Source organism: Onychostoma macrolepis, chromosome 01, assembly GCF_012432095.1.
Source record: "Onychostoma macrolepis isolate SWU-2019 chromosome 01, ASM1243209v1, whole genome shotgun sequence".
Classification (NCBI taxonomy): Eukaryota; Metazoa; Chordata; class Actinopteri; order Cypriniformes; family Cyprinidae; genus Onychostoma; species Onychostoma macrolepis.
In genome coordinates, this window is record NC_081155.1 from 45,110,762 (window position 1) to 45,133,428 (window position 22,667).

At 33.8% G+C, this 22,667-nt stretch overlaps 3 protein-coding genes across 11 annotated transcripts in view; 2 read left to right on the forward strand and 1 right to left on the reverse strand.

The window, feature by feature from the left end:
* The window catches only part of LOC131546228 (chloride intracellular channel protein 4), a 13,637-nt gene extending 7,716 nt beyond the window's left edge, over nucleotides 1–5,921 (forward strand). For 3 of the 4 annotated variants that reach the window (XM_058785664.1, XM_058785645.1, XM_058785655.1), the window contains exons 3-7: nucleotides 1,838–1,947; nucleotides 3,039–3,164; nucleotides 4,151–4,257; nucleotides 4,346–4,527; nucleotides 5,621–5,921. In XM_058785664.1, the coding sequence (XP_058641647.1) occupies nucleotides 1,838–1,947; nucleotides 3,039–3,164; nucleotides 4,151–4,257; nucleotides 4,346–4,527; nucleotides 5,621–5,782 (687 nt within the window). In that variant the 3' untranslated portion in view covers nucleotides 5,783–5,921. Of the gene's footprint in view, nucleotides 1–531; nucleotides 695–1,837; nucleotides 1,948–3,038; nucleotides 3,165–4,150; nucleotides 4,258–4,345; nucleotides 4,528–5,620 lie in introns of those variants that run through there. The other variant, XM_058785670.1, reaches the window with a different exon arrangement.
* A 975-nt stretch (nucleotides 5,922–6,896) lies between these two features.
* urp2 (urotensin II-related peptide) lies at nucleotides 6,897–12,860 on the reverse strand. Its single transcript, XM_058790008.1, has 5 exons — nucleotides 12,572–12,860; nucleotides 8,454–8,954; nucleotides 7,518–7,558; nucleotides 7,228–7,381; nucleotides 6,897–7,134 (listed from the first exon to the last, which is right to left on the reverse strand). Exons 1-5 carry the CDS (start codon nucleotides 12,693–12,695, stop codon nucleotides 7,103–7,105), a joined length of 852 nt encoding a protein of 283 aa, XP_058645991.1. The 5' UTR covers nucleotides 12,696–12,860; the 3' UTR covers nucleotides 6,897–7,102.
* Nucleotides 12,861–21,240: 8,380 nt separating this feature from the next.
* runx1 (RUNX family transcription factor 1) overlaps nucleotides 21,241–22,667 on the forward strand; it is a 121,655-nt gene continuing 120,228 nt past the window's right edge. For all 6 annotated transcript variants that reach the window (XM_058761080.1, XM_058761153.1, XM_058761351.1 and 3 more), the window contains exon 1: nucleotides 21,241–21,318. The gene's annotated coding sequence lies outside the window, so the exon portion shown is untranslated. The remainder of the gene's footprint in view (nucleotides 21,319–22,667) is intronic.

A 22,667-nucleotide genomic window follows, 5' to 3' on the forward strand; every position in this document is an offset into this window, starting at 1 on the left:
ACACACACTTTGACATGAGCACACAGGCTGTTTAATAGCAGATGAAGCTCTGCCCTCTGCTGGTGTTATGTTGGTCTGATTGTCCCTCATCAAAGCCTTTTTTAGCCTGTTAATATGGGCAGCTTATCTTCAGATGACCAGACCTCACATAATCATTCACAACCTCCAGACTCATAAATACAGTAGCACGGTAATAAATCAATCCAGACACACAAAAACACAGCAGCAGACACATATTTACACCACTGCAAAACTCATTTGTTTTGTAATTCATATGGTAATGTATATAGTTTATTTCTAGGTTATTGCACTGGAAATCATAATAGAGAATCCCTTTATCATAAAGAACATTTTTTACAATGTTGATCACAATGTAATAACACACGTCTCATGAACAGCGTCTCTATTGCTGATAACAATGAACAAACGTCTCAGTGTCTCGTCCTGCGCGTTTGACCGTTTCTTTCCACCCACAGAAGATGAAGACAGACTCTTACCAAATTAAATCAGCCATTCTGGATGCACAAAGAACTGAGCAAAAGCCATTTTTATACATGCAGAGAAAGCATTTCAGAAGCTGATTTGATTTGTGAGACATGTGAAAGCAGTATATCTGCAGCGATATTTCACGATGGCTTGGTTTGATGTAGCAGCTAAAAAATTGGGCTTTCCTAGCATTGAGCTGTTTGTGAAGGTAAGATGTTCTCACATTGAAACTTTGAAAGACTAATGACCTTGTTTTTCATATTTTGAGCATTTGTGGAAAGTATTCCTAACTACTGTGCTCTGAATAAACATCTTGTGACAGTCTAAGCTTATTTAGCTCCTTAATGGTTTTTCGTAATGCATTGTGTTGTTCAATCATTTACTCACCATCAAGTTCCAAACATGTATGAGTTTCTTCAGATGTTGAACACTAAAGAAGATATTTTGAAGAATGTAGGTAACCAAAAAGTTGATGGTAGCCATTGACTTCCATAGTATGGGGTAAAAAATACCATGGAAGTCAATGTTATGTCAACAAAAGAAGATATGTTGAAAAATATTGGTAACCAAGCAGGTGACGGTAGCTATTGACTTCTGTGGTATGGAAAAAAATACTATGGAAGTCAATGGCTACCATCAACAAATGGCAATATTTTGAAGAATGTTGGCAACTAAATGGTTAACGGTAGCCATTGATTTCTATAGTATGGAAAAATACTCTGGAAGTCAATAGCTACCATCAACAAAAGAAGATATTTTAAAGAATGTTGGTAACCTAACAGTTGGCGGTATTCATAGTTTAGAAAAAATACTATGGAAGTCAATGGCTACCGTCAACTGTTTAGTTACCAACATTCTTTAAAATATCTTCTTTTGTGCTTAACAAAAAAAGAAAAAGAAACTGTGAAAAAAAGTGGAGGGACAGATTTTTTTCATTGTCTGATTAACCTTTTTTTCGTCATTTAATTTATGTGAAACAAGGTGATTAAAAAAAGCTTGTTTGGATTTTGAAGTAATCTAAATCTAAGTGTAAATCATTACACTAAATAAATACTTTAAATATTATTAAATATATTTCATAATATCTTTAATGACTTGTATTATTCTGGATTTTCTGTGGAGCTTAACTATTTGACTCAACAACAACAAAAAAGATCATTTAAGTCATTTATATTTTAAACTTCCCTTAAAATCATCATTTCATCAAACAGTGTCTTCATGCATTAGGAAGTGTTTGCTGTGCAGAGAAAATCAAATCAAAAGCTTCTTCGAACCCACTGTACTCTCGTCTGGTGGAGAGCTTTGATGTCTGTAATGAAAGGAATGATGGGGTAATGTGTGTGTCTCGCAGGCCGGCAGTGATGGAGAGAGTATCGGGAACTGTCCGTTCTCTCAGAGACTCTTCATGATCCTCTGGCTGAAAGGAGTCATCTTCAACGTCACCACTGTGGACCTCAAGAGGTGAAGCACAGAATCCACAGATAAAGACACACGAACACATATTTGCCATTAGAACGTTCCTGTAGCTCACACCGTAGAGCATGACGCACGCAACACCAAGGTTGTGGGTTCAATCCCCATCGAATGTATTAACTGATACAATGTATTGAATGCAACGTACAGTAAGTCAATTGGGAAAATATGCATACATATAAATGTAGGACAGTTATGATTCCAAATGCCCCTGTATGATTTTAATATGTTATTAAACTAAATTATTGAACTCCATTACGATACTTTTGCTTACAAATAATAATAGGAATTACATTTGCAATCCTCCGCACATTTCTTTTTGACTACGGTTATTGAGGATAGTGTAGTGTTGTTTTAGTACTATTTATATACGATTATAATTATTATTATAATATTAATGTTTATTAATATTTTGAATGGGCTTTTATTTTTGAAGTTTTATTTATCTCTTATTGATTTTTATTTCTTTTTTAGTAATTTTGTTATCTGCTTTTGTTATTTTTCTATATGTGTGTGTGAGTGTGTGTATGTAGCATTTATTTTTTGTTTTAGTTTTTGTAATTTTAGTATTTCAAATAAACGTAATTTATTTCAGTTAGTTGCCACCTGCCACTATACATTTTTCATCTAATATTTATATTTATATTGGTTTTGTTTTATTTTATTTTAGCTTCATTTCAATTAATGAAAATGATTTTTTAATAGTTTTAGTTCAGAACTTTTCAATATGAAGGGTAATGTTGCACTATATCCAGCTATATCATATTAAAATATATTACATGAAAAGGTGCATAAATAATTAGACAAAAATGTAAATATATTTTTAAACATATTTTATTCACAAATTAATTTTTTTTTTTATTTAATGCAAAAAAAAAAAAAAACTAAAGATGTTAAAACAAAAACTTAAATTAGAAATGAAGATGTGCTTCAATGGCATCTTTTGGTATGGTATGGAGGGCCAAATCAAATGTCGTCCAACTTTGGCCCACACGCTCTGGCTTTGGGCATCTCTGCTGTAGTCTTAGTCAACAATAGCAGCACTGATGATGGCAGGTTTGTTGATCCGTGTCCCACAGAAAGCCGGCGGATCTGCAGGATCTCGCTCCAGGAACCAACCCTCCATTCATGACCTTCAACGGAGAAGTGCTGGTGGACGTCAACAAGATCGAGGAGTTTCTCGAGGAACGACTGGTCCCACCACGGTACTTTCTATATCGCTTCACCTGCCATTGCCTCAGATCCTTAATACATTCCTTAAAAATTTGGTAACAATTTATAATAACTGCATGCTGTGAACCATTAGTTAAGCATTAGTAAATAGTCAGTTCATCCTTTATAAAGCATTGTCCCAACATTAGTAGGCATTAGTAAGCAGTTTATAAATACAGCTATAAATTCCTTGTTCTTGATTTATAATCATATGTATTGCAAAGGAGATTTAAAGGCTCAGAGGGATACAGAACTCAGAAATATTTATTTCAAGATGCAAAAAATGAAAACTTAATTTTTTTTTTTTTTTACAATTTTTTTTTTTCTATGACATTGCAGAGGTTTATTTTATTTTTTTATCAAGTGTACAGTTTAATTTTTTTGCACCTTGAAAAAATATATTTCTGTGTTCTGTATCCCTCTGTGTTGCGTTTGTTTAATTTTTCTGTTTGGAAGATAACTGAGCCTTTAAATAGTAGGAGGCATAAATAGTCCTCACTTTAGATGACTGACAACTACTAAATGTTTTATAACTAGCTGACTTAATCATAAATTACAGCAGGAATATGTGTTAATAAAGCATTTATTAACACACTGAGCAACTACTATCATGTCTAAATAATAAGATTTATAAATGTACATTTACATAGTTTATTAATCATTTACTTGCACTTTCTAAATGATCTTATGAACCACTGACAACTCCTAAATAACTGGTTTGTAAATAACGTAATACTTAATTTAGAATTGATAAATTAAAGTATGAAAATACAATTATTAAACATTATAGATATGCTTATAAATCAAGAACAAAACATTTATAGCTGTATTTATAAACTAAATGCCTATTAATACGGGGACGATGCTTTACAAAGGATGAATTGACTTTTAGTAATGCTTAACTAATGATTCATAGCGTGCAGTTATTATAAAGTGTTACCAAAAAATCTTCAAAATTAACTCTGGGACATTTTTTAAGATACCCAAAGTTGGCAGCAAAGCATCCAGAATCCAACACAGCAGGAATAGATGTATTTGCCAAGTTTTCTGCCTACATCAAGAACCCTCGTAAAGAAGCTAACGAGGGTGAGTTTAATTGGTTTTATTGAAGACTGTGAAATTCTGCTCTCTTCTTCTGTAATTCTGTTTTGATCTGGTGTTTGTGTGTGTATAGGTCTGGAGAAAGCTCTTCTGAAGTCTCTGAAGAGGTTGGATGAGTATTTGCAGATGCCGCTGGCCGAGGAAATAGATGCCAACAGCGTGGATGATCCCGGTGTGTCCACACGCAGTTATCTGGATGGACCGGACCTCACGCTGGCCGACTGCAACCTGCTGCCCAAACTACACATCATTAAGGTGCGTCTTTCCATTCGTATACTTTCTATCGCTCATTCTATGATTTTTCCTGCCTTTTTGTGTATAAAATAAATCTTTCATTTTCTGAAAGCCCAAGATCTGTTTAAATGAAGATTTTTTAATGTAACTTAAAACGAATGAATCTAATTTAAATGTCAGTCGAACTGAAAAAAGTACATAAACACATCAATTTGAAAATGCTTTTGCATTTGGAGTGAAACCCTTTTGCTTTAATAATGACAAAAACATTTGAGCTGATGTGAACAAAATGTGATGGTTGCAGAATCTAAAATATTTTACTGATTTTACATACACTGTAAAAAGTGCTAAGTTGACTTAACTTAAAAAATTGAGGAAAGCCGTTGAATTAAAATTATTAAGTAAATAATAATAATAAAAAATAAATTTAATACTTATTTTTTTAATTATCATTTACTTAAAAATTTTAATTCAACGGCTTTCCTCAATTTTTAAGTTAAGTCAACTTAGCACTTTTTACAGTGTAATAAGTTTGTTTTACATTTTGAAGTATGAGGTTTAAATTATTGAAATATTAAAATATTATATATAAAATATTATATGTGGTCTCCGACAAGGGTTAGTATAGTTAACTAAAACTAAAACTGAAATTAAAACCATTAAAAATAAATGTTTTTGAAATGCCTTTTAATAAAATAAACACTAACTGAAAAACATAACAAATAAAATCTAAAACTATACCACAAGGCTGAAATATTTGATGTACTAAAATAACTAAAACTATATGTATTTTGTATATTAATTATCTATATAGTTTTATTCGCTTTTGTTTCAGTTTTTGTTTTAGTTATTTTAGTATATAGTTATAAATAATATACTGTGCATTTGAATATTTACGTAATATAAATAATTCATACACTATAATCTAATAATAATAAAATAAAATAAAAATATAATTTTAACTTTTAATTCAATTTTTCACACTTAATTTAAATATATATAATTATATAATTGCACAATAAATATAATTACACAAATTTTAGAGCCAGTATTTTTGGCATGCACACATTTTTACTCCGTTTTCCAGTTCAGATTTCCATACTCTGTGTTGCAGATTGTTGCCAGGAAGTACAGGGGTTTTGAGATTCCTGCTGAGATGACCGGGGTTTGGCGATATTTGAATAATGCCTACAAGAAAGAGGAGTTCATGAACACCTGCCCTGCTGAGCGCGAGATCGAGTTCGCTTACCTGGACGTCGCCAAGAAGATCAAATAGTTCAGGATGACCAGACAAGCAGTGCTACGTGTGTGTGTGTGTGTGTGTGTGTGTGTGTGTGTGTGTGTGTGCGCTCACTGGTGGAGCTGCACTAATACTATGGTACATTGATCTAAATCAGTAGACTGGCATTCGTTTTCCTTCAATCGATGGCAGGACCAGGAAAATAGTATAAGACCAGATGCAGAGATAAAATACACTAAACAATCTATCTGTCTTCATAGATTATACAGATAGACTAGATATGGTACATTCATTATATTCACCAAGGCCTTGACCAACTCTCAATCACCTTTAAGCTATGGATCTCTATATTTTTGGATTTTTCCTCCTTTTTTTTTTTTTTTGCATATTTGAATTTTTACTTACACTTCTTCTGGTCAGGCCAGTATATTTTCACATACATTTTCTATTTGCATTTTATATTTAAAGAAATCATGTTTATTTTACAATATCACCATATATGTTTAATGAAACTCTCCTTTTGTATCATCACATGAGGCTATTATCCACACGTTTACTAATTACGTCACTGATTGTAATGGATTTGTCTTTCCGAGTTTAGGATGAAACTGCTGCTTCCTTTATATTTGATTGTTGTTGTTTTTTAATCGATGCACAGAACTTGTTAAAACACTCTATTTATGTAACCTTGTGCGAACGCCTTATGAAGCTCTGACGAGGAGATTTTAATTAAACTAATCCGAATTCATCATTAAGTCTTCATGGTTTTTAATTTCCTATCCCCGTGATGAACGAGGGTCGTGCGAAGAATGAGATCTTGATACGCGAGACGAATGAAATGAAGGCCTCTGAACTTCTTTTGACTCGTTCTCTTGTATTCTGTTGGATCTCAGCGAACGTCACCCAAGCAACAGCAGCTCTTTGAGCAATCAGATCAATTTCGAAGGCGTAATATCAACAGCTTGTCTTTCTAGTCGACTTGCTACCTCATCATCACCATAGTGACCTCTACGTTTGAGCTCTGAGAACTTGTGCAAACGCAACGATGCACGTCACCCTTTAAATACTGTCTTATTTTGCAATGATCACCGAGAGAGATATCTGTAGAAAAATAAAGTTCTCTTTATTATCACAGTACTTTTGCATGCTTTGTCATTTTTATTGGAGCTTGCAACAACGAAGGTGTTGTAGATCGAAGGTTAAGAGCATTTCGTGCACAAAGTCAAAGGTACACACGTCACAGAGGTCAGAGGGGTCAGTCGTGTTATTGATGGACCTTTGAGAAGAGTTTAAGCATCTCTGTTTGAGAACAGGATTTGTTGCGTGGTGAAACGAGGGAGAAATGGGCTGCTGATCTCAGTTCTGAGAGCAGTACTTCCAGAAGCACACTGTTTTTGGAGAAAGATAAACAGTTTGTTTTATTTTTTTTATCATGTACATGGCAAGTTTTTGTTATCCAGACCAGTTGGTTTGCATCATACCTCGCTTGTTGGTTTTCTTAGCTGATGGAAGAGACTTTTTAAAGGCTTTTCCGTTGAGTTTGGGATCCATTTGGTCAGTGCTGGCCTTCGGTGAAATCCCACCGCCGTCTATAGTGGTCGCTGTGGTGGATTTCAGGTTTCCATCTGTAACTGTCTGCAGGTTAGAAAACACGAGTTATAGCATAAAGCACAAATTGAACTTTTTATATATTTATAAATATATAAAAATGTATATTTTAACATCTGAACATATATTTTATATTTGATCTATCTTTAATATCTGAACATACCATTTTGTTCTTCTTCCCAGTACTTCGTCCGTTGCTATTTCCTTTGAAGAAAAAAAAAACAACAACAACAAGAGGCAAGATTTAATTCATCTAAATTGCATTCAATATTATATCATTCAAAAGTTTGAGGTCGGTAAGATTTTAAATGTTTTTGAAAGAAGTCTCTTCTGCTCATCAAGGCTGCATTTATTTGATCAAAAATACTACACTGTAAAAAGTGCTAAATTGACTTAACTTAAAAAAATTGAGGAAACCCGTTGCCTTAACATTTTTAAGTAAATTATAATTTAAAAAATAAGTTAAGTGAATTGTCAAGTATTTATTATTATTTACTATAATTTTGAGGGGTTTCCTCAATTTGTTTAAGTTAAGTCAATTTAGCACTTTTTACAGTGTAGTGTTATTTTAATGTTATTTATATACTACTACAGTATTAAGATTTTGTATTAAGATTTTATTTTTATATTTTCAGTTTTAATTTTAATATGCTTTTTTCATTTTTTTTATATTTCTATTTATTGTTTTAGTCGTTTTAATACTTAAGCTAAAGGCAACATTTGTAATTATTTAATTTCAACTTTATTTGCAATTACACTAATAGAAAGAAATTTTGAAATATTATTACAATTTAAAATAGCTGCTTTCTAAGTTAATATATGTTAAAATGTAATTTATTTCTGTGATGCAGCGCTTAATTTTCAGCATCATTACTCCAGTCTTCAGTGTCACATGATCTTCAGAAATCATTCTAATATGCTGATTTACTGCTCAAGAAACATTTCTGATTATTATCAATGTTGAAAACAGATGTGCTGCCCAATATTTTTGTGGAGACGTGCATTTTATTTTTCAGGATTCATAGATAAACAGAAAGTTTAACCAGACAAATTTGAAATATCTTTTTGAAATATTTAAAAATGTATATTCTTGACACACCTCTGGTTATGAAGGTGATTCGATGGCTCAGTGTGCTGTTCATTAACTTGTGAAGCTCTTCAAGAGCACTCAGCATCTTCACCAGCTCCTCTCGTGCGGCCGGGTCGCCGGTGACCGGATCTGATTGGTCGGCTGCTGATGGAGTGTCGCCGTGCTCCTTTGAATCAATCACCTTTGAAAGTCTGAACAGTCTGTTCCTCTCTGTTTGCTGTTGGGAATCGGGTGAACTGGTTGTGCGGTCAATCCTCAGAGATCCATCACGAATCTCCTCGTGTCCATCAGAAAGAAGTATTAGTGTCTTTAATGGATTATTGACACCCGTGTCTAAGGTTTTGTCTCTGATATTCAGGCTACTTGTCGCTGTAATTATTTTGTCTAATGCTTTCATCGCTATGGGTTTTCCATCTCCGTCTGGAAATGTCGTCATTGGTCTGGTCTTTAGTAGCTTCTCGAAAATCCTTGTCGCTTGTGCTGCATTTTCCTCAGTATTTCTCTGTGGATCTGGAAGGAAATACCGACACTTTAGGGTTAAAGACTTTGGAGCCCCTTTCGGTTATGTGTTGCCACCAATACGCAATCCGCCCTTTTCGCAGAATTTCGTACCCGCTCTCCACGTTTGGCAGGAAGCATGGGAAAGAAACAATTATTCACCTTATTAGAAGCTACACTGTAAAAAAAAAAAAGAAAAAAGTTGAGCGAACTTAAAAAATATATTTTTTACCAGCTTCAGCAGATTTTTGAGTTTGCTCAACTTATTTTTGTGGGAGATTCTCAAATTTTTGTTGTATAAACTTAAAACGACAAGTTGAGAAAACTCAAAAATCTGCTGAAGCTGGTTGCCTTAAAATTTTAAGTTGGCTCAACTTTTTTTTTTTTTAACGGTGTAGTGTACTATCAGAATGATTTTTAATAGTAAACAAACCTTTTCAAAGCTTTGAATCAATTGAACCAATTGCTTCGCAAAATTATTTACTGTTTTGTAGCGCTCAATGCCACACGCTGGTCAAAACTGTGTAAATTCAACAAAACTCAAGCCAAAACATGCATAAATATTTTGGTTGTTTTTTTTGGCTTCTCTAAATGGGCCAATTAGGCTATTATTAGTGCCCTATTAGACACTGGTTCAAAGGTTCACTGTCCAAATGGCAAACCATTGACATCTCGAAACATTTTGAAACAGTTGTGAAGTAACAAAACCTCGTTTACTGAAATCATGTGACTTCGGCTGTTTGATACGCTCCAAAATACTGGTTCGAAAGAAATTATTCGCAAAGGTTTCAAAGCGTCAGCTGCTTTAAAGTGAAATGAAAAATCATTCATCATTTACTCACCCTGATTTCCTGGAACATTAGATATTTTGAACTTTTGGTAATAAAACAGTTTCGGTTCCCATTGACTTCCATTATATGGACAAAAAAAACACAATGGAAGTCAATGGGAACGAACCAGTGCTCTTCAAAATATCGCCGTATGTGTTTCACATGAAAAAAGAACGTTATACAGGTTTGAAAAGACACAAGGGTGAGTAAATGATGAGAGAATTTTAATTTTTGGGTGGATTAACCCTTTAACCTCCATTTTTAGACTCCTTTAGAACTCAGTTTAATTAGTTTCAGCTACAGTGAAGTGTTTGCATGTCTCTAAAATTCCAGTTTATGGTCGGTACCAGAATGATGCATCCCCTCTCTGTTCTCTGAAAGGGTTTGTCTCATTTAGTGGCGTTTCGATCTAAGTCCTGTTGCCACGGAATTGTTCCCATACCCATAGAAACAAGTCAATGGGAATACCAATGCACTGAAACACCCTGAGAACCTTGAAAAGAGAGACATCCCAAACTTCAAACATCCCTTAAAAGGCCTTTTCTTGGCTTGGACAAACATACAAGATATAACCGATGATAAATGCCTTTTGTCCAAGCGACTTTCCTCATCATCATTCTGATCTTAGAGGTGGACACTAACAAACCGCTTGTTCACACTCATGTACAAACACATGTGGAGCCACTCTCTGCCTGCAGACATGTTGACAGAAGTCTTGGGGAAGTCAGCGAGTTGTTAGGACGACCGCAGTGCGTCTCGGTGATGTCATAGGTGGGCTTTTTGGCCTCAAAATACAAAAAAAGACGTTTGTAAACACTAAACTTGCCATCACTCCATTAAAAACTCTTTGAAGGGCCTCTTGATAAAATACGAGTGGTATTATCACCTTCATCAAAGGCAGTCGTGACCATTATTGCAATGAAAAAGTGCACCAGATTCCATAGAGGCACATGGTACTAAATTAGCATGACCTGAATTGTAGTGATTATTTTAGCAGCATGTGCACCTTATTATTTTAAGAGCACTGTTTGTGCCTGTGCATTTACTCTCAGCTGACAAAAATGTTCTAAGAACGTATTGGAACATTCCCATTAAGTTATGAAAACATTACTTCTGAGTGTTTTTTTAAACATTTTTGGTTATGCGAATGTTAAAGGAACATTCCATTTTACATTTTGAGAACATCATTAAAGGTCAAATGAATTTAAGCAAACATTCTATTAATGTTACTGGGAGAATGTTTGTTCATAACCTTGAGAGAACCTTGACAGAACATTCTGGGAGCGTTTTATTGTTGCATGGTGAAGGTACTGTGCACAGTGCACATCCAGGTCAAGAAGTTCTGTAAGACCGTCAGAATTAACCTAAATGAGATCCGCTGAGACTTAATGACCTAATTCATAACCACCTCTGAGCCAATTTTAGCTGGAAACCTGAATGCAAAGGCAGATTTAAGGTTTGCACACACTGGAAGTGCGGACAGCACAAGACCAACAGAAGACCACAAGAGCCGGCGCCACTGGACTAATTATCTTGGTCCAGCGCCATCTCTGAGTCTGTAGGCTTGACGACAGTGAAACTAACATCTCACAGAACGGAGAAATCACAAATGAGATCTCATTAATATCTCAAATGTCTCCTCTACACTCTTAAAAATAACGGTTCTTTATTGGCATCTATGCTTCCATTAATAACCTTTAACTTCCATGTAAACCTTTCCAATCCAAAAAAAGATTATTTTTAGTGGAAATGGGTTCTTCAGATTAACACGAAGAAAAGATGGTTCTTTTGAGAACCGCCCACCAGAATGTTCTTTGGGGAGCCAAAAATTGCTGTGAAAAAAATATAATTATTGGAAATAAAATAAATATTATTATTTTAAGAAAAATACCCCAGTCTCTCACATATGAGTTTCAGAAGAGATCTCAGCAATGTCAGAAACTGTGCTCATATGTGTCTGCAATCAAAAGTCGGAGGTCTCAATACAAACTATATTCTCATTATTTTTTGCAGCTCATACTGCATGACGATCGTTTTTTATTTCTCTGAAGGAATTTTAGGAGAAACAACCGAGACGATTCTTGAAACATTTATATCCCATTAAATCTTTCAGATTTGTTTGCAGGTTGGGACCATAAGGTTAGAAATCAGAGTTCCTGTATATCTGAAACTGAATTGGTCTCATAATTGATGAATTTTACAATCTTAAAACACTGATATCTTCCTGTTTATTACTGTGAATCAATCTGTATGTATAAAGCGCTATATAAATAAATGTGACTTGAGTCAAAAATATTGCATGGCACTACAATGCAAAACAACTAAAAAAGATTTCTTGCTTAATACTTTTGTCTTGTTTTTCATTCACCATACATTTATTTGAGGAAAATTGCTTAAAATATGTTTAAATGTTTATGCTTAAAACAAGAAAAAAATATGACAGTGGAACAAGAAAAATAAGCTTGTTTTCTTTTTGATTATTTTTCTTAATGCACTGACTTTTTTTTTCTTGTTTTAAGCATAAACTCACTTACTTTTGGAAGATTTTTCAGCAAACAAAACTGAATATCTAATAGACCTAATGGTCATTTTACTTATTTAAGAACATTTGTACTGAAATACTGGAAAAATACTGGGTAAGAACATCATTTTTGCAGTGAAATGCAAAAATTCCTTCGTTTCCCAGGAAGTGCATGCACTAATTAAATGTATACATGGAATGCAATGTAAGTAGTTTTAGATAAAAGCATCTGCCGAATGTGTGAATGTAAACTGTGAGCTGGTTTTGACCTGTCTCACCTCCATCAGCTGGTTCTCCGAAAGCATCTGGTTCTCCAGGCATCAGCGGAGCAGCATCCAACACCGAAGCGACAGTCAGCAGAGCAACTGTGGTCAATAGTTTCAACGTGTCTACCTTATACATCTCAGTGACCTGAAGGTGAGACGGTCCAGCTGTGAATGAGAGCTAAATAAATCTCTTAGATCAATTTTCTGTCTTAAAATGGCAAATCGTACACCTGCCGCACTCTTTTGCACTGATGCGCCTCTAAGATGAGAAGGCTTGTCAAGTGTGTTGTACTTTACAGTATTTTGCGCCGCTCTTCCTCTACCGTCACGCCACATCCACCGGGCCTTTTAAAACGAGACACCCACACAGACACCGTCCAATCAGGCTGCTCATCCCTCCCTGCCACGTCCAGGCGTGGTGTGACATTTGGGGCCGTGTTTGGTGTCGGGGTCTCCATTGTGAAGGTGGCGGCAGGCTGTGGGCCCTTCTGCGTCAGAGGCCCTTTTTACTCCGGCCCCTGTGCAAACACATTAAGAAGTGCCTTATCACTGCTTACACAGCAGCGCACCCGATGACTTTGTCCACTCCTCGACGGGGTCAAAAGGGCCATCCCGAATCTGGACGACGTTTGATGTGTGCGCCAATGCAAATAGCCCTCATGCATATGAGAAGAAATTAGCATGACTTGAAGTGCAGGACGCATCTCACCAGAAAACTGAGAAAACAAATGCATCGGTCAACACTATTTTTCAAAATGAAACCGCAATTTACCTTTGTCCTTGAGTTTTGATGTCGTCATATCACTTATTGTTATATTAGTATTTTTTCTATATTATTTATTCATATTTTGAATTAGTTTTTATTTACAGCTTTTTTTTTTTTACAATATTAATACAGATTTAATTAATTTTAATGAAGTTTTTCTTCATGCAATTAGCATGAATTGAAATGCAGCATGCGTTCGATGATCAAAAATGAGACGACTACGAGAAAAATGTATTGGTGCATTTAAATAAATTATAAACTTATATTTAAAAATATTTAATGTAATTATGGTGCAATTTTTTAAATATAGGAGTTTTTTTGTTATAAATAAGTATTTGCAGTTTGACATGTCTATATAGGCAGTCATGAAGTTCTATTTAAAATATTTATAAACAAATATGCATAGATATAATAACTTTGCCATGATAAAATCTGTTTCAGTTTTCTGTAACGACACTAAACCAATCACATTTATAGAATAATAATAATAATAATAATAATAATATCCATGAGTACTGATGTTGTCACACCACTTATTTACACTATTATTTTAATATTATTTATATATTATTTGAATTTTATTGTAGTAACTTCTTATGTGCTTTATTATTATTATTTTAAATATTTCAATAGAGCTTTACTTTTTTTTTACATTTTAAAATTTGAAGTTCAATTTTTTTTCTTTTTTTTTTTAATCTAATGTTTATATTTTATTTCAGCATTATTTCAATTAATGATTCAAATTGTTTTACTATAGTTTTGGTTAACAATACTGCAGTATACCTACAACAAAAATGTAACTGTCATAAATGAAATAAGGAGCAGGAAGTGACATCATTACAAGGAGCCATCAAAAGCTGGTAAGTTCTACTTTTATTGGTTGCCAGGGTGATGATCTGTGTGTTTTTTTATTGGCCAAAGTCTATTCTGGGCTGTTTCCCAAAGGCATCATAAGCTTAGTTACATCGTAGCTCCATTGGTTTCAACTTAGGCTTACGATGCTTTTGGGAAACGCAGCCCTGCATTTTGGCCCATTTTATAGTCACATGATCATTCATATCTAGAACCTTGCATATGCAAGCATCTCTAATAAAGCAAATAACTTTAGGATGCAAGTAATGAAAGCTGTAAAGTGTGGGTGAGAAACCGTTGCTGGAAGTGAATGACACAGGAAGTGTCAGTTTGTGTTTGCTCTGACCGTGATGTCAGGAGCGAGGATCAGAGCCTCAATGAAGGTTGCTGGGAAGAGAGAAGCCGACCTGAGAGCATCCAGCAATTCATTACCCTTTCAGAACACAGTCACCACTTCTGTGAGACAGCGTCAAAACTCGTGTCCTGACACACACTGTCTCAACAAAGTAAATGTTTCCCTGCCGTGGCCAAGAAAGTAGCCTTTTCTTGTTTGTTTGTTTGTTTGTTTGTATAACGGTGTTAGAGTCGAAACCAGATTCTGGAGGAGCCAGAACAAAGCCCAAGACCCAGGCTGTCCAATTCAATGAACTTTTTGCAATATTCATGTCCCTTCACAGACAAGGCTTAAAACTAGACTAAAATGTAATTCTGAGCTATTTCAACTGAAATAATCTTGCACTGACTGATCTTAAACATATCAGTGCCTTTATTTTGTCTCAAGATGCACGCCAGTAGTGTTTTTTCTAAGGCACGTTAATAAAAATGACTTAAATGTCCAAATTGAACCATGGCCTAATCCTGGTTTAGTCTAAGCCTTGTCTGTGAAACCGGGCCTTTATGTTTTTCCTCTCAGCTCAGGTTAATCAAGTTAGTCTTTTTCCGGGTCATTTGCTGAAGTCCTTCACCAGAGGGCAGTGTTGGATTTCATTTATCTTGTCCTGCTTGTGATGTCAATGTGAGAGAGATAGAAACAAGAGCAACAGTTTATTCTTCATCTTAAACTGATGGTTTTCCTGCAGTATTTTAAACCACTGAACATGTTTTAAACTGTGCTGTGTTGCATTGCATTATTTTATTCTAATTATCTTATTATTTTTACTTTTTTCTTATTTGTTATTCATTTTATTGCATTTTAAAATTAACTTTTAAAATTAGTCTTTAAAATAGTAAATTTGACCTTTATGTGTTTGCTACAAACTACAACTAAGTACAAACTACACTTTTTTTTTGAAAGTAAAACTGTAATTCAACAAAAATGCATTAAATGAATGAAAAGTGGCAGTAAAGACATTTATAATAATACAAAAAAAATATATTCCAAATAAATGCTTTTCTCTTGAACTTTCTATTCATCTGTGAATCCTGAAAAATAAAATGTATCACAGAAAAATATTTGACATCACAACTGTTTTCAACACTGGTAATCAGAAATGTTTCTTGAGCAGCAAATCAGCATATTAGAATGATTTCTGAAGGATCGTGTGACACTGAGTAATGATGCTGAAAATACAGCTTTGATCACAGAAATAAATTACAGTTTAACATATATTCAAATAGAATATATTTCAAATTGTAATAATATTTCACAATATTACTGTATTTTTGGGTGAGCAGAAGAGACTGTATAGCAGCACACATGATGCTGAGGATGCGAGTGATTGAGACGAGCGTGAGGTCTGGACAGAAGAGGGAAGGGAAGGTCAGGCCGCAGAAAAGAGCGATTTGTTTTCAGTGAAACTGGAGATCCTCCCCCACTTACCGCCGGCGCAACCTACAGCGGAATCAATTACCACTTGTCAGGATGAAACCAAAGCCATGCAACACAATAAGGGCACGACCTGAGAATTCTGTGTGAACTGCTGCATGTGTGTGAGACATTTTATTTGTGACTTTTATTTATTTGTTTGTTTGTACAAAGCAAGGCCAGTCCAGGCCCATACCAATATAAATTCATTTTATTTGTAATATTCTGTTCAAATTTTGCCTTCTTTTTCTCTTTTTATATGTCCTTGTTGAATAAATAAAAAGCTACAGTAAGTTTTTTGGTGTATTTAACATTTATTAATACTGTAGTACCTTATATATTATTTTATGAAAGTAGTTCTGGCTCTAAAATCTGATTGGATGATCCACGTTCTGAATTTTAATTGAATTCTATTTTAATGGGGCATGTTGCCCGGCAACCACAGACAGCCATCGAACTAATTATTTGGCAAAATAATTGTTTATTGTTCATAAGCATTAATCATAAATATAGTAATTTATCAAACATACGTGTAATTTATCACATTGCCATATGCTGCTGTTTTGTAGAAGTAGTTGTTGTTACAGTATTTTTAGCACATTAAAGTATTTTACAACATGCTTCATTATAACACACTATAAAAATGATTTTAGTTTAATTAGTTAATTGCACATTTAATTCAATGTGTTGCTCGTTTCTTTTATTATTTGTGAATTCTTTTTTTTTTTAGCAATTTCTGTGTGAAAATGGTTTCGAAGATACAATCCTACACCAGTTGTTTTTTTGTTTTGTTTTTGTGTACATATTATCTACTTATTTGGTGAAATAATTATTTATTGTTAATTAGCATTAATACTAATTATTATTAATAAATATAGATGTATTTTATCATATTGCTGTTTTATGAAATCAAATGTAACTCTTGGTCTGTGTTACAGTGATTTTAATATTTTTGCCACATGCTTCAATATCATACATAACCATACATAAAAAAATAAATAAAAATCAAATCAATCAATCAATCTGGCCAAAACATATTTTAAATATATGCTAAATATATGTTGTAAACAGTGAAGATAAAATTTAAAATATATTTAGTTTCAACCTTCATGCATCAAAATATATTTCAAAATGTATTTCATGGGCAAGAAAATACATTTCCAATCTTACAGTAGCCAACATTTAGGTTTTATTCATTTTTTATTCAAATTGGTCATATACTCTTACATGTTATAGACAACAAAAAACGTGACATATGTGAATGTATTTTCTTGGAAATATATGGAGGGCAAAATATACTAAATATATGAAATATATTTTGGCCAAAAATATATTGGTAAAAATATATTTATGTACATGTATTTTGGAACATGTTTTAGCAAAAATTTTTTTGCCATTTTTGTGTATATTTTAGAAATATAAAAAAAAAAAAAAAAATATATATATATATATATATATATATATATATATTGCTGTATGCATCATGTTCTTCATTTTACTTTTAGTTGAAATTGACTTAATCTACTTTTTTATCTTTTTGTTTTCTTTAACAGTGTGTTGATTGAAGCTGAAGTGTAATGTGTGAATGAGTGTGTGTGCGTGTCTGCTGTCACTCTACACCTCACGGACGCTGCGGCTCACCAGAGGCCAGTGTGGTTCAGGGAAGGTTTGGAAACGTCTGAAACCTCTAACCACAGGAGCAGGCCGGCCACCCAAGCCGACAGACTGTGGGCGAGAGCCAATATCTGCTGCGCCGGTGCCACCCGCCGCTGTGCCACACACCGACCCAACAGTACACACTCACCGCAAACATCATAGAGTTACAGCACAAAGCCAAAATATCAGTGCATGTTCAGATTCTGCACATTTATTATTATATATGGATACTTTGCCAATATTGTACAACAATCCTGCCAATATCAAGATACAAAGAAAAAAAGTTATTTTTCTTTTTTTTTCTATAAGTAAATATATAGTAAATAAGCAAATTTAAATATGTTATCTATGCTATATGTTAGAATAGCTGTAGAACATAGAAAATCTGGTTTAGATCATTTAGATAATATTACTCACATTACTCAGTTTTTTAAATGTTTCTGAAAGAAGTCTCTTGCGCTCACCAAGGTTGCATTTATTCAATCAAAAAAATACAGTAAAAACAGTAAAATTTTGAAATATTATTGCAATTGAAAATAAATGATTTCTGTGTGAATATCTTTTAAAATATAATTTATTCACATGATGCAAAGCTGAATTTTCAGTGTCACATGATCCTTCAGAAATTATTCTAATATTATCCATGTTGAAAACGGATTCATATTTTTGTGGAAACTTTGAAACATTTTATTTTTCAGGATTCACAGATGAATAGAAAGTTCAAAAGAACAGCATTTATTTGAAGCAGAAATCTTTTTTTCTGTAACTTCTGATCAATTGAATGCGTCATTGGTAAATAAAAATATTGTTTTTCTTAAAATACAGAAAATGTGGCACACAAAAATCTCATGTTTGTGCAATGTTTTGGGCTGAAGAAATGAATAAAATGAATAAAATTACAATATGTCAATATGTGACAACTTGCCCTCACCTAACACTAATGAAAAACACTCTTTTTGACCCTTAAAGTTCAAATTGCATTATAGCTGAGTCTTGTGTTCCCAAAAATTGCACTAATTTAAATCAGTTTTCAACTAGATGTTTCAAACCAATGCTAGAGAAGATGTGTGTAACCGGACTAAACCTTATAGTGACTGAGATAAAGACAGCTCTGTCCTTTATAACTCAGAATGACAGCTCGATCTACAATATTACAGCCAGCAACACCACCGTATAACATCACAGAGACCACAATGTGACAGACACGAGTCTTTCAACTGGGACTGAAGCATGACAGCTCAGAGAGAAAGAGAAATGAAAGCAAAGAGCAGGATGAGTAACGCTGAGGAGCGTTTCCAAGCGTCCTGAAGGAAATTGAGGACGACGCTGCGAGTGATTGGTTACTATTAGGAGACACTAATGGGTGTGACATTGATAAGGACCGTAACCTGATCGCATGTTTTTTAGTGCTAACTTCTGCACTCCCGTCCAGCCATCAATCATTATTGCACGCCGGGCCAACTCCCTCGGCTCGCTAAATATTTAATCAGCTTTAAAAAAGATTACGGGCCAAAAAGGAGAGAAAATGATCACACTCTTTCTCTTTTCTCGCTCTAGGTTTTTCTCTTTTCAGTTTCTGTTTGTATTTACACAAACCAAAGAGTAAACTGTCTTTAACAGCTTATATTTTAGTATTAGTAAGATACTATTAAAGTTCTATGTGAATGAAGTTTTCATTTATTTTACTTACAGATTTACTTTTGATGTGAATTTCGTCATATATAAAATAATTTGAAGTTTTTCATTTTTTTTGTACAAACATTCTGGCGGTCAATGAAGAATGCTCATTCAAAAAAATCTGTCTTTAATTATGTTCTCAAAACATTAGCACAAAACATCTTTCATAGAACGTTTTATTTCTAAATCATTTGTGACCCTGGACCACAAAACCAGTCTGAAGTGTCAATTTTTCGAAATTGAGATTTATACATCATCTGAAAGCTGAATAAATCAGCTTTCCATTGATGAATGGTTTGTTATGATCGGACAATATTTGTCTGAGATACAACTATTTGTAAATCTGGAATCTGAGGGTGCAAAAAAATCTAAATATTGAGAAAATCACCTTTAAAGTTGTTCAAATGAAGTTCTTAGCAATGCATATTACTAATCAAAAATTAAGTTTTCATACATTTACGGTAAGAAATTTACAAAATATCTTCATGGAACATGATCTTTACTTAATATCCTAATGATTTTTGGCATAAAAGAAAAATCAATAATTTTGACTCATACAATGTATTTTTGGCTATTGCTACAAATATACCCCAGCGACTTAAGACTGCTTTTGTGGTCCAGGGTCACATTTTAGTTGAATATTCATCTAACGCTTTTTAAAAAAAAATGTTACTAATTGTATCAGAATGTTCCGAAAATGTTAAAAAAGTTACATTTTATAATGTTCCCTTAACGTTCACACACACACACACACACACACACACACACATATATATATATATATATATACATAAGTTGTAAAAAATGTTCAAAGAACATTCAGAAATAATGTTTTCATAACTTAATGGAAACGTTGGCAAGGTTCTTTCAAAGTTATGAACAAACAAAACATTAATAGAATGTTTGTTCAAAGCTATCTGGTCTATAAGTTCTGTTTTTATGTTAATAATAAAACTCGACACTTTGAATTTTCACTGAACATGCAAAAATAACATTTTCATAACTTAATGGAAACGTTGGTAAAACATTTCTAAAACATATATTTGTCAGCTCGTATGGTAAATTTTTTTGTAACTTAATCCCACATTTCCACCTACAAATGTTTGACTGATGTCTTCCAAAACGGATGCAGTAGTTCAGCGCATAATATTTAACCCACACCTTCTCTATCCGCACATTTTCAGCCCTCACAGCTGTCATCTCGGGCCACTGACACATTCCCAAAGTCACCGGACACCTGAGCCTGAGCTGCTTCCACCGGAGCCGTAATTAAAGTATACGTTACTGCATACAGCACGGTGTCCGGTGACCAGAGCGGAGATCTGATACCTGGGGCTCTGGTTCTACAGCACCGGGCCCCCATTAGCAGGTATGAATTATACATTCAGTACCATGGTACTTATAGCACAGAGAAAGCGAGAAGGATGACAAGAGAGAAAACAAGTGATAAAAGAGAGTGAATGATCAGTGAGGGACAGGTGGGCATGAATGAAGGAATGAAGGAAGGTTGTCAGAAAGAGACATTAACCTTGACTCAAAGTGCATGATCTCTGAGTAGCATCATTTAAAAACTGGGTTATCTTTTGAGCAATAATGTTCCAGTCATTCATAATAATTTATAAAAAGTAATTTTATAAAGACTGCGCTTGCGAAGATATATTTAGATTTAATGAAAAATATTAGAGCTGATAAAAAAAAGTGCATATTTACTTTTTTTAAGATTTAATTTGAGTATTGTAATTAAGATTTAATTGTTTCCTTCTTATATTTGGAAATTATAATCTTAGGAATTTTAAAATGTGCAAATTACAGGTAATAATAGTTGAATATAATGTATTAAAAAAACAAAGATTACAGACACAGATTTACAGATTATAAATAAATTCGTTTACGTTTTGGGTTCCTGGCGCCAAAAAGCGTTAGATTCAGGAGGTAACCATAGCAACGGCACTCATCGCGAGCGTTTTCCGTTACAGGCGACCGTTGACTGTCTACAAAATATGGGTATTGTTATTATTTATCACGCTATTCTAGATTTACGAATCACAATTATATCATATCATATAGTTCGAGGTGTTCCGCTAACTTTGGTGGTGCTAGATAACGTCACATTGTGGTTGTGCAAGACTAATCTGAACAGACTGCGCCTCAAAAATAGAAATGTCTTTAATAAGTCGACTCTCTAATAGACACGGTATAATTTACAGACTGAGCAAAACCTAACCAAACTCCATCTATACAGCATGCTTTTTACACCAGAAAAACGGACCCACCGCAATCAGCAGCTGATTTTATCTCGTCTCAACTAGCTGAAGAAACCGGATCTGATCAGCACTTAACGACAGAAAACCTCCGAAGAGCCTCTGACAGCAGCCGGTGAATAATATCAGACGAGGAATCATTTTAAAGGACGTCTTCGCTCGGTTATGTCTCTGCTCCGACCTAGAGGGAAATATTGTAATTTTTATGATCGATTTACTGGAGGTATATTAGTATGTTACTGTAGGCCAAACAGTAAATTATGGCAGTAGCAACGATAGGTTGTGAGTTCGATTCCCTGCGAATATGTGAGTTGATTATATACTTGAATGGATTTAATTGAATGCTGTGTAAGCTGCCAAATGCAAAAGTTTAATTATCTAGTTTCCTCAGGAAAAATAAACAATAGATTTGACAATAGAGAGACGTTCTCACACTAACGTCATATAAATGTTATGACAAAACGTTCTTAAAGTAATGTTTATGGAACTTTATTAATATTTGATATATGTTGAGAGAAAACTTTCTTAGAACAACATTCTGGTAATGTCCTTATGATGTTATTTGCACTTGGTAAACGTTCTCATAATGTTGAGAGAAAACGTTCTAGAATATTAAAAAATAAATGTTCAAATAATGATATATTTTGGGTAAGAATAAAAATGAGTAGAGCATTTTAGTCACCTATGAAAAATGCTCTAATCACAACAAGGAAATCTAGACATTTTAACTTTAGTAGAATATTCAAAATAAATGTGACGCTCTCTGTGATTTACTGTTTTCTACACAAAATCATCCTTCATAAGGTAAATAACATTCTGTGAAATTGTAACCTTCATATCTTTAATATTGACTGAGTAAGGCCATGTCAAAGATTGAAATTATAGTGAAATTAATGGTTGAAATCCAACTTTGATGCTTGTTATCTCATAATTAGATTTTGAGACTTTAGCCTGGATTTCACAGAGAGGGTCACAAATGTTCAAAAAACTAATAACAATTACATTTTGGGTGAAAATAAAGTTAGTAGAATATTGTAAGAAACGTTTTTGTAACCTTTAAATAACATTCTAACCATGTCAATGTTTTAGAAA